Source organism: Nyctereutes procyonoides, unplaced genomic scaffold, assembly GCF_905146905.1.
Source record: "Nyctereutes procyonoides isolate TBG_1078 unplaced genomic scaffold, NYPRO_anot_genome, whole genome shotgun sequence".
NCBI classification, from domain to species: Eukaryota; Metazoa; Chordata; class Mammalia; order Carnivora; family Canidae; genus Nyctereutes; species Nyctereutes procyonoides.
In genome coordinates, this window is record NW_026575048.1 from 19286997 (window position 1) to 19300316 (window position 13320).

Sequence of the window (13320 nt, forward strand, 5' to 3'; positions counted from 1 at the left end):
CTCGCTCTGAGCAGTGGAGACTCTAGCTTCTGGGCTTCTCTTCCCCAGATGAAGATCGCTTATCCAAGAGGAAGAGCATTGGAGAAACCATTTCCCTGCAGGTGGAGGTGGAATCTAGGAACAGCCCCGAGAAGGAGGAAGTGAGTGTCCTACTGTTTAAATGCTATCCTGCATCCCCAGGAAGGGACCTGCTCCTGCCTCCTCTGCAGTCAGACACTCCATGCTCCAGGCTCCCTTAACTACATAACACATTTAAAGTTGCATGGAAAGCAAAGTTCTCAAATATCCCATTTTCTTACTGTCTCTAATCACATATATATATCATAGATATCTCCATCTGGAAAAAATATATGTGCTGCACACACCCACACATACACACACACACACTCCCATGACAGTGTCATACAGATCACACAGATTGCTTGCTAGTGGTCATTTCCCATTCGCAACGGAGGCAGATGCGCTCCATGTAGGAAATTGGAAGACTTAATGGGAGAAATGAGGGCAAGAATAGCTTTCACAGTGTTTCTTCCACGTAGATCGATAGAAGTGCTTTTTTAAAGACAAAGTTGCAGCTTAAAGATCTCTCTTTCATCTTCTCTTGGGGGCCGTGAATACCTAATTTCTGCTCAAATTAACTGGTGATATCTCCCCTGCCATTACTTCTTCCGCCTCAGAAAATAAAGCGGATGAGCCCATGAGTAAGAGAGAAGAAGGAATCACAGTGGAAAGACCCATCTTTCCTCCTACAAGTGAAAAAGAAATAAGGGGAGGGGCAGAGAGGGAGAGAAAGGGGTCAAAAGGGAGAGAAGGGGGTCATGAGGGAGGTGAACCCATAAGATGCAGCATACTTGTGTTTAATGGTGTCTCCCACCATTAACGGAATTGACGGACACACGAGAGAGCTTCGGCGGGAAGTGAGGAGGATGCCCATGGCAGGGAAGGGGGAACTGGGTCAGTTTCTGCTCATTGGTGCTGGGGTAGCCATGGGGGACAGCTTCAGCCCTAAGCCCTTCCCCAGATGCCCTGGAGCAAGGGCAAGTTGTTGGGGTCCAGACTGAGCCTCCCTCCAACTGTACCCACTTTCCACTTTCCCAATTCTTCTCTCACTGGGACACTTGTCTGGAACCTTCCCATGGAAAGAAGGAAGCTCTGAGTCAGGCTAACTGGAAGAGTAGAATGAGATTGAACCATGTGTCAGGACTGCGGTGTGAGTAGGCTGGTCCCCCCACCATAGTTGTGATTCTCCCTGCCCAGGAGTTAAGACCCTCAGGAACTGATGAGTTAAGTGAAGCAGAAGGAGAAGGAGAAATGCTTGCCCATGTACAGGGCCTACTACTCTCTAGTGTCCCCTGGGTCACCAGAATGGGTTCCTTTCCCTCCTGGAGGGTTCACCTAACTCAGGGGGAGCCTGGTAGCCAAAGCAAGGGGTGTGGGGGCCTCCACCCTGTGCCCTTCGGCCACGCTGCACTTCTTTCCACTCTCAGCCCACCATGCCCTATCAGAATCCCACGCTGGCCCCCTATAGCCTTAAATGCCAAGTTCAAAGCAGTTGATCAATAAATACTGATTTGAACAAACCCCCAACCAGTGCCTGGCATCCAGAGCCATTTATAGTCTGGGCTGGTGTGACTGGTTCATGTTCTTTTCCTCCCCCCTCTGGCAGGCAGCCTGTGTGCCACTGTGGCTGGTCTGCTCAGTCTCCCCATGAGGTCTCGGCCAGGTCTTTGCTAGTAATCCCATATGTAAGTCCCTCCCTCTGCACCTTTGTGCCCATGAACCATCTACTCTTCCAAGCTCAGCTTGTGTCCCATTTCCTCCATAAGCCCCTGTGTACCTGCCCTTGACCAGTGATCTTCTTTGTCTCTGCGATCTTCCCTGACACCTCCCACACAGGTCAGTGCTGAGCAGCTACATGGATGGACGTGTGGAGGATGGATTCAGAGTGGCTGATAGCTCAGCACAGCTCTCTCTGGCCTGTAATTCCCATGCTGACAGACTGTGCCATTTCTACCGAGTGACCAGCCACGAGCCCCGCACATACTCAGTGCTTACTTAATATTTCTTAAACGAGTGTATCCCATACCTACATCTCTGGCCTTTCCTACTCTAGTAGGAACTACTCTAGTTCTAGCAAACTAGAATTTGCTGAATGCCAAACAAATCACAAAAGTACAGCTTAGTGAATTTTCACAAAAGGAATGTATATGTGCAGTCATGCCCAGATCAGGAAATAGAACATTGTCATTGCCCAAGAGGACCCTCTTCCCAAAGCCTGACTTATGTCACTTTTTGCACTTTCTATCAGTGACATCATTCTCTCCTGTGTCTGCTTCTTTCACTTAATATTACATTTGAATGATGGGATAGGAGTGGATCATGGATCCTGCCTCAGGGAGCTCAGAGTCTACTGGGGAATACCTGGGACTTCGTTCAAACTCTTCACAGGTTTCAGCCTCTGGCCCGGGGCTAGGCATCCATGGGATAATCCTTCTTTGGGTTTATTATTTTTCACCTCCTTTAATAGGCTCTGTGAGGGCTGAGATCCTGTGGCCCAGGTCCCTGAATAACTTCAGCATGTCTGACCTTTAGTAAATATTCAAATCACCATGGTGGATAATTTTATATCCTGATTCTTTCAAAATGTTATTCACTTCTTAAAATTTACATTTGAGATATTTGCCAACTGCTTCCTCCTGCTGCCAATATTTTCTGAAGATTTTTTTTTTTAATTTCACAGTGTTTTCCTCCCATGGGGCTTAATGGGACAAGCTGGAGGTGGGGGGAGGGCAGTGAGCTCTATCAGGTGATCCTCTGCATGCTGATGAGGAATGGCCCCCCCACCCATGGCGGCTCTGTGCCACCTGCTGGGGGAGGTTCAGAGACTGGTGAGAATGTGGGGGTCCTGGGGGAGTTTCTGCCCATGGGGACATTCTTCTGAGAAGCAAAGAAGCTGCCAAAACCGCCCTCCCTCACCCCGACTTTACCTTTCTGAGCATTTCTGCACCTTCTCTCTCAGCGAGTGCCTGCCGAGGAGATCACCTATGAGACCCTGAAGAAGGCCATCGGTAAGTTGGAGGAGAGGGAGTGCTGGGTCCTGGGGGAGGCACAGGTGTGTGCAGCCTGCTACAGGATTCAGTGCATAGGTGAAGGGAGGCTGGCAGCTTTCCCAAAACTCATGACAGCTACAAATACTGCAGTGAATAGTTCCACTCTCCTGATGGGGATCAGTAGTGCTGCCAGCATATCCTATGTCAGGCAACCCTTTCTCTACTGACAACTAGATGCCTTTAAAAGTAATCAGTTGGGGATGCCTGGGTGGCTCAGCGGTTGAGCGTCTGCCTTCAGCCCAGGGCCTGATCCTAAAGACCCGGGATCAAGTCCCACATCCGGCTCCCTGCATGGAGTCTGCTTCTCCCTCTGCCTGTGTGTCTGCCTCTCTCTCTATGTGTCTCTCATGAATAAATAAATAAAATCTTTAAAATAAATAAATAAATAAATAAATAAATAAATAAATAAGTAAATAAATAAATAAATAAATGTAAGCAGTTGTGGGGTGCCTGGATGGCTCAGCCAGTTAAACGTCTGCCTTTGACTCAGGTCATGACCTGAGGTCCTGGGATCAAGCCCCACATCAGGCTCACAGCTCAGTGATGAGAGTCTGTCTCTCTCTCTCCTTCTGCCTCTCCCCCAGCTCATACTCTTTCTCACTCTCCCTCTCTCTCTCAAATAAATAAATAAAATGTTTTATAAAGTGATAAAGCTTTAAAAAAAAAAGTAATCAATTGAGGGTTACAGCCAGTTAGATAAGAAGCAATTTTGTATAAATACTTAGACCATTTTTTGGTGCACTATAATACAAAAGAACAAGTTGACTAATGAAAGATATTAAGAACTTGAGGATCCCTGGGTGGCTCAGCAGTTTAGTGCCTGCCTTCGGCCCAGGGTGTTCCGGTATCAAGTCGCACAACTGGCTCCCTGCATGACGCCTGCTTCTCCCTCTGCCTGTGTCTCTGCCTCTCTCTCTGTCGCTCATGAATAAACAAAATCTTAAAAAAAAAGATATTAAGAACAAATCATATTAATATTTGTTGGCAGCAGATTTTAAAATGCAGCAGTACCTCATTTACTTGGATTCTTGGGCAATAAAGTATCCCAAGTAAGAGAATTTTTCTGATAACTGATGATAAATTATACCTTCAAATGCCAAACCATTTTAATTTCAGTTGTCTCTGGTAGTAATACCTTCTGAATGTGCATACTGCTCTGCCGCCTTAACGTGTGAACATATCTGACCACCCTCCCCCTTTATTTTCACTGACTTATTTTGGAAGCTAAAAGGAATACATAGAAGCCTTAAACTGGACAACCTCGGACTGCAGAGCCACGGAGGGCTGAGCTCTCATATTAGCTTTTGGGACCCATCTGGCTTTTCCATAGTTGCTGTCCCTTTCAAATTAGTGACAGAGTACTTCCTGTTCCAGGAACTTCTTTGAGAGTCCTAGTGGTAACACAGCTACTCAGGGGCTTTAAAAGCCCAGCTTAGGGACGCCTGGGTGGCTCAGTGGTTGAACATCTGCCTTCAGCTCAGGTTGTGATCCCGAGGCCCTGGGATCGAGTTCCACATTGGGCTTCCCACAGGGAGCCTGCTTCTCCCTTTGCCTATGTCTCTGCCTCTGTGTGTCTCTTGTGAATAAATAAATAAAATCTGTTTTAAATAAATAAATAAATAAATAAATAAATAAATAAATACATAAACTCCAGCCTAAGGGCCCACTTAACTAGTTCTCAGACTCTTTCACAAGGAGTGGGGCTGAACCTCAGACCAAGTCAGGAAAAGATCTAGCCTTTGTAGGCCCGAGTAATGGGCACCACATCCTCCATGCCATGCTCATGGCCCTGCTCATCAGCAGAGGGCAGAACCCAAAACGCAGTCACAGACCCAGCTCCCCTGGAGGGGTCCATCTTCTCCAGCCCTCACCCCCGCATCAGTGGGTGGGACCCCAGGGCTGACCCAGCTCTCTGTGCTGCAGTGGACAGTGTGGCCGTTGAGGAGCAGGAACGTGAACGGCGGCGACAGGTGGTGGAGAAGTTCCAGAAGGCACCCTTTGAGGAGATTGCAGCACACTGTGGAGCCCGGGTGAGTGAGCCCTAACAGGGGTGAGTCCTTGGGGACCAAGCAGACACTGGATTTGGATCCAGGGCAGACTGAATTTCTAGGAGGTCTTGGCACTTTTGTCACCCAGAAATTAAGGTTTAGATCCCAACAGTGCCCTGGTACTACATCGTTTCCCCCAAGAACCAGAAGGCTGGGCTCCTAGCCATATACTCCTTTAGACCTCATAATTTCTGTATAATGAGGAAGTCCCGACTCAGGAGCTCCTGCATTAGATGGACAGATTGTAATACATAGAATAGCAAGTATGTAACTTGCACTTAGGCACAGCCAGAGCATCTTACATTTATTAGCTTATGTCATTTTCAAGATAACTCTGTGAGGTCTGTGCCTTTATGCTCATCTCATTATGGATAAGGGGGGAAGGAGCCATGGCAGATGGCCAACATTTGCAATAGGGCCCAGTTTCCAACCAGGGGACCCCAACAGGGGGAATGGAATAGTCTGGCCCTGGAAAAGAGATTTGAAAGAGAAAGTGCCAGATAAGTAAGAAGAGTGACTTATGTCTTTGCATTTCTTGAAACTGATTACATGCCAGGATTTGTTAGTCACAGTGGCCATCTTCATAACAATGAAACATAATTGCAGACATCCAAAATCTACAAATAACTTCTATTTTATTGTAATTTTTCCTCTCAGTAAGAATACATGTTATTTTCTTTTCTATTACCCAAGATATATTATCTATATTTCTAGTATATCATGATATATAACAATATAATAATATATGTAAATGCATATAGATTTTCCTGGGCCTACGTTATTCTCACCTCTTGTCCCAGCTCCAGAGATAGATATTGCTCATTTCATGAGCTCAGAGTTGAGCACATGCAGGCTGTTGCTCTCTATGCACATGGGCTTAGCTGCAGCCAGAAGGGACCAGAGAGAGCATCTTCCCTAACCCACCAGTTTTGCACAGCTACTCCTTGGGAGTTAAGGGGAGATCTGAAACCAGCTCTGAGCCTCATGACTGTATACCCAGCAAGCCCTGCTGCCCACTTGGAGGAACGAAGGGCCCTTTAAGAACTGCCTGCCGAGGTCCTCCTGGTGGTCCTGGCCTCTGTTCTGTCCCCAGCAGGCCTCCCTGGGTGGCCCTGCCTAATCTGAACCCATGGTCAGAATCCACAGATAAGTGTCAGAAAGGAGCTCACAGTAGTTCCCTTCCTAAGACTGTAACTGCCCCACGCCTCCATGGGTTCTCTAGACAGATGGACCCAAGAGAACTAGCATAGGTGTGGGGGTCCCACCAGCTCACATTCCCTCTGTTTGTGTCTAGGCATCACTGCTGCAGAGCAAACTCAACCAGATCTTTGAAATCACCATCCGGTAAGTGGCAACCCTGGGCAGGGACCCTCTTCCCAAGTCCTCCTCTCACACCTGTCTCCAGGCCTCCTGCCTACAGCCTCTCTCTCCAGGGCTGGAGTCTGCCACCAGTTCTCTTTCCCAGACAAGGAAATCAAAACTAGAGAGAGATAGAGACAGCTCAGTGAACCCCAGAAAAGAGCCAGTGGTCCTAGTGTCCCAGGCTGGTACTTTCCAAAGCAACAGTGTTACTAGAACCTACAGTGAAGCTAGACTTCAAGTGAAGTTTAGAAGATTCTAGAATTTGCAACCTAGGAACCCATGGAGTGACAGTCTCTGGTTCCTGTCCAAAGAAAAACCCAAATCAGCTATGCTTTTTGGTTGCACGGGGCGGGACCCCAGAACCATACCTTCCCACACCTTTCTCCTCCATGTGTTCCTGCCCAGGCCGCCGCCAAGCCCATCAGGCACCATCACCGCAGCCTATGGCCAGCCTCAGAACCACTCCATCCCCGTCTACGAGATGAAGTTTCCCGATCTGTGTGTATACTGAATTCCAGAAGACAGAGCTCCTCAGAGGGGTGGGGTCTGAGGGAAGCACTTGCCCTCACAACCCACCCCTGTGGCATGGAAATGGAACTGGGACCTCAGAGAAAAAGCACTGTGGTTGGCATCACCTTCTCGGCTAAGCAAGGTGGAGGGCCCTCCCTCAGGCCACCTCTCGGCCCTCCCACTTCCTCCTTGTCCTCCCCGAGGGAGACAGGCCTCCCCCGCCTCTGGGGTCAATAAGCATCTCACCACCCTTCTCCTCTTCTGTGTCCACCAGGAGCCGAGAACCATGGGTGTCTCCAGAAGGAGGCTGGGGTCCCGAGAAGCTCCTGCTTGGTGTAGCGCGGGAAGGGCTTTCACAGGGGTGGGTCAGGGGTCACTGCTGCCAGCCCCCCGGGTGGGAACCAGATGAAGACTCGGTCAGTCAGAGGAAACCGCCACGGCCTGTGGTCAGGAGGCAGCAGGGCAAGCTCCCAGCTCCTCTGGGAGAGCAGCGGTGTGGCAGGCTGGAAGGTGGCTGCTCCTCAGAGCGTTCCCTCCTTTGGCCTGCTGTCCCTTCCACTCTCCTGCTCGCCCTGCCAGATGTGTCCTTGTGATTCGTTCTACTATTCGTTCATGTTGAGCCCTTCCAACAGGAACTGCGGTAGAGATACCATGCGGGGCCAGAAAGGATGAAGAGGCAGGGTGGGCAGGCTGGCCATAGAGGGGGCTGGCTCTCCCCAGGCTGGGCCTGCCCCCCACAGACGAACAGCTGGCAGACGCGGGCAAGGCCACCATCCCTCTATGGCATCTTCTCACCTCCTTCGTTCAGAGGGAGCTTGTTGGGGCCTCCCATCGTTCTCTCCCTTCTGGATGTTTCTCTGAGTTGAGTTTTCTCTCTCTGATGCCTTTTTTCCTGAGGATCCTGGCATGTTTCTATAGCCTCTAGGTTGAGAGAGGGTAGAATGGGATAATCTGGTTCTGGAAAATCTGGTTCTACCTGGCTCAAAAGGAAGAAGAGTGGCAAGGGGCCCCAGGCCTGCCTACTTCACTGCTAATGGAAGAGGCTCCCAGCCTGGTTTAGGGAGAGGGAAGGGGAGCAGGTTATGAGGATAGCATTTTGCATTGCAAGGTTGTCAGAGTCAACCTTTTGGATATTTCATTCAAGGAAAGAAGGCCCCAGCACCTGGTATTGGAATGATGTCTTCACTCTTTGGACAAAGTCAGGACATCATTGCCAACTGGCAAAGCTTGAGGTTGGGGGGCAGGCAGTGGAGACCCTTGTGGGTTCTGGATTTCCATTTTCCCTGAGTGCCATGCCTGCCTGTGTGCAGAGGAGGGGCTGCTGCAGAGCTAGAGGCCTTCTGCTGTGTTCCCTCCGCTCCCCGCACCCATCCTCCCTCTGGGGGCCTTTGTACCTCCAGAGCCTCCTGGGTATCCTCCGTGGCAGCACCCTGTAATCCCAAATAGCCCTTTTCTTCCCTTCCAGGCAGACTTCTCATAACTTTTCTGAGCTGATGTAACTCATAGGAAAATGTGAATGGTCAAACCATTCCTCCCTAGAGTATTTGTTTTTTCAAAACAGAGAGAGTGAGTAAATTCCTGACCCAAAGGAATCTCTTTTTACAATTTTAGGCTGTGTGGGGAAGGGTCAGAAGTAGGATGTGTCTGCCAAGGGGAAGGCAGGCTTCTTCGGGACACCTGGCCCACCCATGCACACAGCCCTGCACAAACACACAATGAAAGCCTGATTATTAGGATAAATAGGTGTATTTTCCCAAACTGGGAAAACCTTAACATATGCATTTTCCCATTACATGTGCAATAAATGTTTTGGATGGGGGAGCTATCTGACTCTCATTCCCATAGTTTCCATGCTGGTCAGTGCCTCTGTGCTATGGGCCTGTGGTTTCCAGACAGCCTGCATGATTACAAGCCCTCAGGAGCCTGGCTCCTGCTCCCCACCCCCACCCTACCCCAATGGCTTTTGGCTCTGTCCTATGGCTCTTGGCTAATGCTCAACCCAAATTTATAAGCATGAACTAAGATTTCTCTTTACCTTACTCTTTATTTTTAAAAAACAGAATTTAAGCTAAAATTTGAAGACAACCTTTGGAAGAAACTTCAGAGAAAAATCTCAATCTTGAGCCACAAACATCTTTCCTTACTAGATCTCTCCATCTTTATCCCCTGCTTGTCTTTGATGAGGAGCCCTGTTTCTTTCTTGTGTCCACTTGACTTTAGGGTCTACCCCACGGCAGCTGTACCCTGAGCCCTGCCCTGAGTACCATGGGGTCCTGGTCCTTGGACTGGGGCGTTGTGGCCCTCGAGCCTCTTTCTAGAGCCAGCACTAGAACCAGAGATCTGTAAGCCCACTCAGATGCCTCTCCTTCTTCCCCACCCTGGGAACAGAGTGAAAAGAGAAGGTGCAGTTGCTGTTCTTCATACGCACTCACCCCTGTATCTATCTAAAGCAGCTCACTCTTTACCTCACAACTGCTTTTAGAGGACTAGCCATTTCTTGAATGCCCTCTTCTCAGTTTCAATTTTAAAAATCAGTAGAATATTGGATTGCCTCCTGACATGAAGTAGAACCTGGATCCTGGGATCCCTGGGTGGCGCAGCGGTTTGGCGCCTGCCTTTGGCCCAGGGCGCGATCCCGGAGACCCTGGATCGAATCCCACGTCGGGCTCCCGGTGCATGGAGCCTGCTTCTCCCTCTGCCTGTGTCTCTGCCTCTCTCTCTCTCTCTCTCTGTGACTATCATAAATAAATAAAAATTAAAAAAAAATATTAAAAAAAAAAAAAAAAAAAAAAAAAAAAAAGAACCTGGATCCTAACCAAATATGCCTCGGAGTCACAAAGTGTAAAGTGACTTAACTCGAGCAGACAATTACTTGGTAAACTGAGCAGTATCCTTCACTCACACACATAGCTCCCCACCACTCCCAGAAGCCCGGGAAGAAAGATAAAGCAGAGTGTGGTGGGCACCCCAGCCCTTGGCTGAAATTCACCGTTTACTGCCCTCCAAACCCTCTGGTGTCTGGCTGCACTGTGTCACTCGACCAACCCTCTTTGCTGCCTGTCTCTGTTTTGCTTGAGCCAGCAAAGCCCATCTAAGCCAACTGCTCCCTAGAGCCACTGAGAACTCTTGCTTCATGGCCATGGAGTTAGCACTCTGTTGGCAGAACTTGAGGCATGAATATATTTGAGATTTGGAGAGTCTGTTAATTTGGTTGGATCATGGTACACCTGGGTGACTCAGTTGGTTGGGCATCTGCCTTCAGCTCAGATTGTGATCCCAGTGTCCTGGGTTCAAGCCCTGTGTCAGGCTCTCTGCTTGACAGGGAGCCGTTTCTCCCTCTCCCTCTGCCTGCCCCTGCCCCAGCTTATGTGCTCTCTCTCAGTCAAATGAATGGATAAAATCTTTTTAAAAATATTGTTTGAATCATGTAAGTAAGTAAAAAGCAGGTCAGCAAAAGTACCAATATGATCCTGGAGGATCTTTGTTTTCCTTTCAATGGGATCCCTGCTACCCTGTACCTGTTCCCACTTTCCTGACTCTGAAAAGTAAAGATAAATGGTTCCTTGACTCCTAAATGCCTCCTCATCAAAGGAGGAGCCCAAGTAGGTGAGAAGAATTAGAAACGTCCTCACTCAGATACTGTCCTTTGTCCAGCCTCCTACACAAGGACAAATGGATGTGCAGTGATAAGGTGGGGCTGGAACAATCTACAGCACTTGAGAAGTAGTAAGAGGATCATATACATGCTACCCTTCGCCCTGGGTGTCCTGGGTCCCAGAGGACATGATTCAATTGGCCTAAGAATCACAGCAGCTTTAGAGTACCTTGAAACAGCTCTAAGGCCAGGCCTCTGGGATTCTCTGGGGACCCCTGGGTCATGACAGCTTCCAGTTGCTGTTGCATGGTCCCCGGGCCTTCTAACCTGGGCACAGAGAGTGTCACTGGGAAGTGAGGCCATTTCTTCCAATCCTTCTCTGTGACCATGAAATGGCAACTGGCCTATGAGGGTCTGTGGGAAAGGACTAGACCTGTGTATGAGTTTGAGTATGAAATTTAAAAGTCAACAGGAAAGATGTCCCATCAGAGCAGGTCATGCCTGCTTCTCCTAACCCATAGACCTGACAGCCAGATCCTGCTAAAATAAGGTGTCTGGGGAAGTTTAGGGCCATGTGCTGCTGTTCCATCCCCTAGAAATTTTCTGGTGAAAGTGACCCTAGGTCTGAAGGTTGCAGAATGTTGGAAAGATGCTCATGGTGGGCCTCGCCAGCTGGGGAAGTGGGGAGGCAACACAGGGACTGTGGGTGGGGCTCTGTGGCTCTCTTTTAGCACCGGCCAGGTTGACCTGGTCTTTTCTCCTTCAGGGGATCTTGGGGCCTCAGGCTATCACTTTCCCCTTCTGAGCTCTTCCTCCGTGACTGTTGATTCTGGCCTATGTAGTACAGAGCTATAAATCCACAAATGCTGCAGCATTACACATACATTGTAATGTGTCTGTGTCCATTTAGACCCTCATAACCTGGTTGAGTGTGTGTGTGCCCACGTGCACACGTGTGATTAATGTAGCTCATAGTTGACAATATATGTACATAACAGCTGATGTATGTATATGGGAGTGCAGAATTAGTGCCTGTGGCAGTTTTCTGTATTTTAAACTCATTGATCAAATTAGTTTTATTTTAAGGAAGGGGAAAAAGGAGTGGGAGGGGGGGATTGTAGGCAGAAGGATTCTTAGCAAGATCATTCTTTAAGACTCTTAGTCATGATTTCCCAGTGAGTCTTCATGATGCCCTTTTCAAATAAATGTTAATGTTGTCACCACATGGTTGTGTATTTGATTTCTTTAAAGTAAATGGTTTTTTGAGATGCAAACAGGATCTGAAAATACCAACATTAACTACTGACATTTAGCCACCTCCACTTACCATACTTTACTCACCTAAAAAGGAAGGAGACTAGGGGAAAAGATGCTAACAAGATGTAAACATGAAGCTCAGGATTCCCAGCATGGGAGCATCCTGAGATGGGAAAGCCTGGGCCATTTCTTCATCACAACGACTAGACTCTAGGCCCATAATATAATCCACTGTGGGGGAGACAATAGACTTAAAAATCAGGCTTTCTGATTCCCTTTATATGGGATTTCTGAGGATACATTCCAGTTTTCTTTAATTATGAACTCCTACAGCTTCAATATATTGGGGTCTATGTGCAAGTGCCATATATAGATGTTTCCCAGCTGGATTTGATCTATATCATTCACGGGTATGTCTAATGCAATTGACATATATGTGTGGATCTCTGTGTATATGTAAGTATGAGTTTCTTGTGAATTATAAATGTAGCTGTAAATCTACGGCCCCAGCATTGTACAAACACCATGGGACATATAAAAGAGAAACAGGGGCACCTAGCAGCTCAGTCAGTTATGTGTCCGACTCTTGATCTCAGCTCAGGTCTTGATCTCAGGGTCATGAGTTCAAGCCCAACACTCAGGGTCATGAGTTCAAGCCCATGAGTGCTGCACATGGAGCCTATGTAAAAAAGAAAAAGAAAAAGAAACACAACTCCTGGCCTTTGCCCTTTGGAGCTTAGAATTTCCCTGAAGAGAGTACAAGATATACATGCAGCTAGAAACTGCCATTCCAGCTGGACTGTGTGCCCTCCAGTGCAGAGAATGAAGAGGCTTACCTGGAAGAGATCACAACTTTCCCAGCAGAACTAGAGTCAAGCCTGGGCTCATGTTTTTAAAAGGGTTTCAAAATGGGGGGCGGTGGGGGGTTTCAGGCACGGGTGAAGGAAGAAGGGAAAAGAAGAGTGAGAATACTGGTCGGTGAAAACACGGGAAATGGGGTTTGGTAAGGAGAGTGAAGCTGATGGACGAGGGTCCTGCCATGGCTTGGAATTTGACATTGAAGGAACATTGAGGTGGGGTGACTTTGGCCTCTTGAACCAAGGAATGTGAGGAAAGCAAGATTTCGTATGCATTAATCTGAAGAACTTGTGTATGATGGGTTAGGGAGGAAAGGGACCAGTTGGGGAGACAAGGACACCAGCTGGTTAGGAAGTGGTAGTGAAGGTCAAGGCTAAGCACTGAGTATAATAAAGAGAAAGGTTGCAGCTAGGCAACATGAGGAGGGGTTTGGGTGTAGCAAGAGCAAAAAGAAAACCAGAGACATGAAAGCTTGAGCCTGGGGGACTAGAAGAAGCATCTGTAGGTGAGAACAAGTGTTTGTGAATATTTGTGAGTAGCCTGGGAATGCAGTCAAATCTGAACTGTTACCCATCCTCAG

General features: G+C 48.2%; 1 protein-coding gene across 5 annotated transcripts in view; it reads left to right on the top strand.

Moving 5' to 3' along the window:
* EFR3B (EFR3 homolog B) overlaps positions 1-7062 on the top strand; it is an 89396-nt gene extending 82334 nt beyond the window's left edge. For all 5 annotated transcript variants that reach the window (XM_055327552.1, XM_055327548.1, XM_055327549.1 and 2 more), the window contains exons 19-23: positions 49-140; positions 3020-3068; positions 5034-5140; positions 6453-6502; positions 6926-7062. In XM_055327552.1, the coding sequence (XP_055183527.1) occupies positions 49-140; positions 3020-3068; positions 5034-5140; positions 6453-6502; positions 6926-7031 (404 nt within the window). In that variant the 3' untranslated portion in view covers positions 7032-7062. The remainder of the gene's footprint in view (positions 1-48; positions 141-3019; positions 3069-5033; positions 5141-6452; positions 6503-6925) is intronic.
* The last annotated feature ends 6258 nt before the right edge of the window (positions 7063-13320 follow it).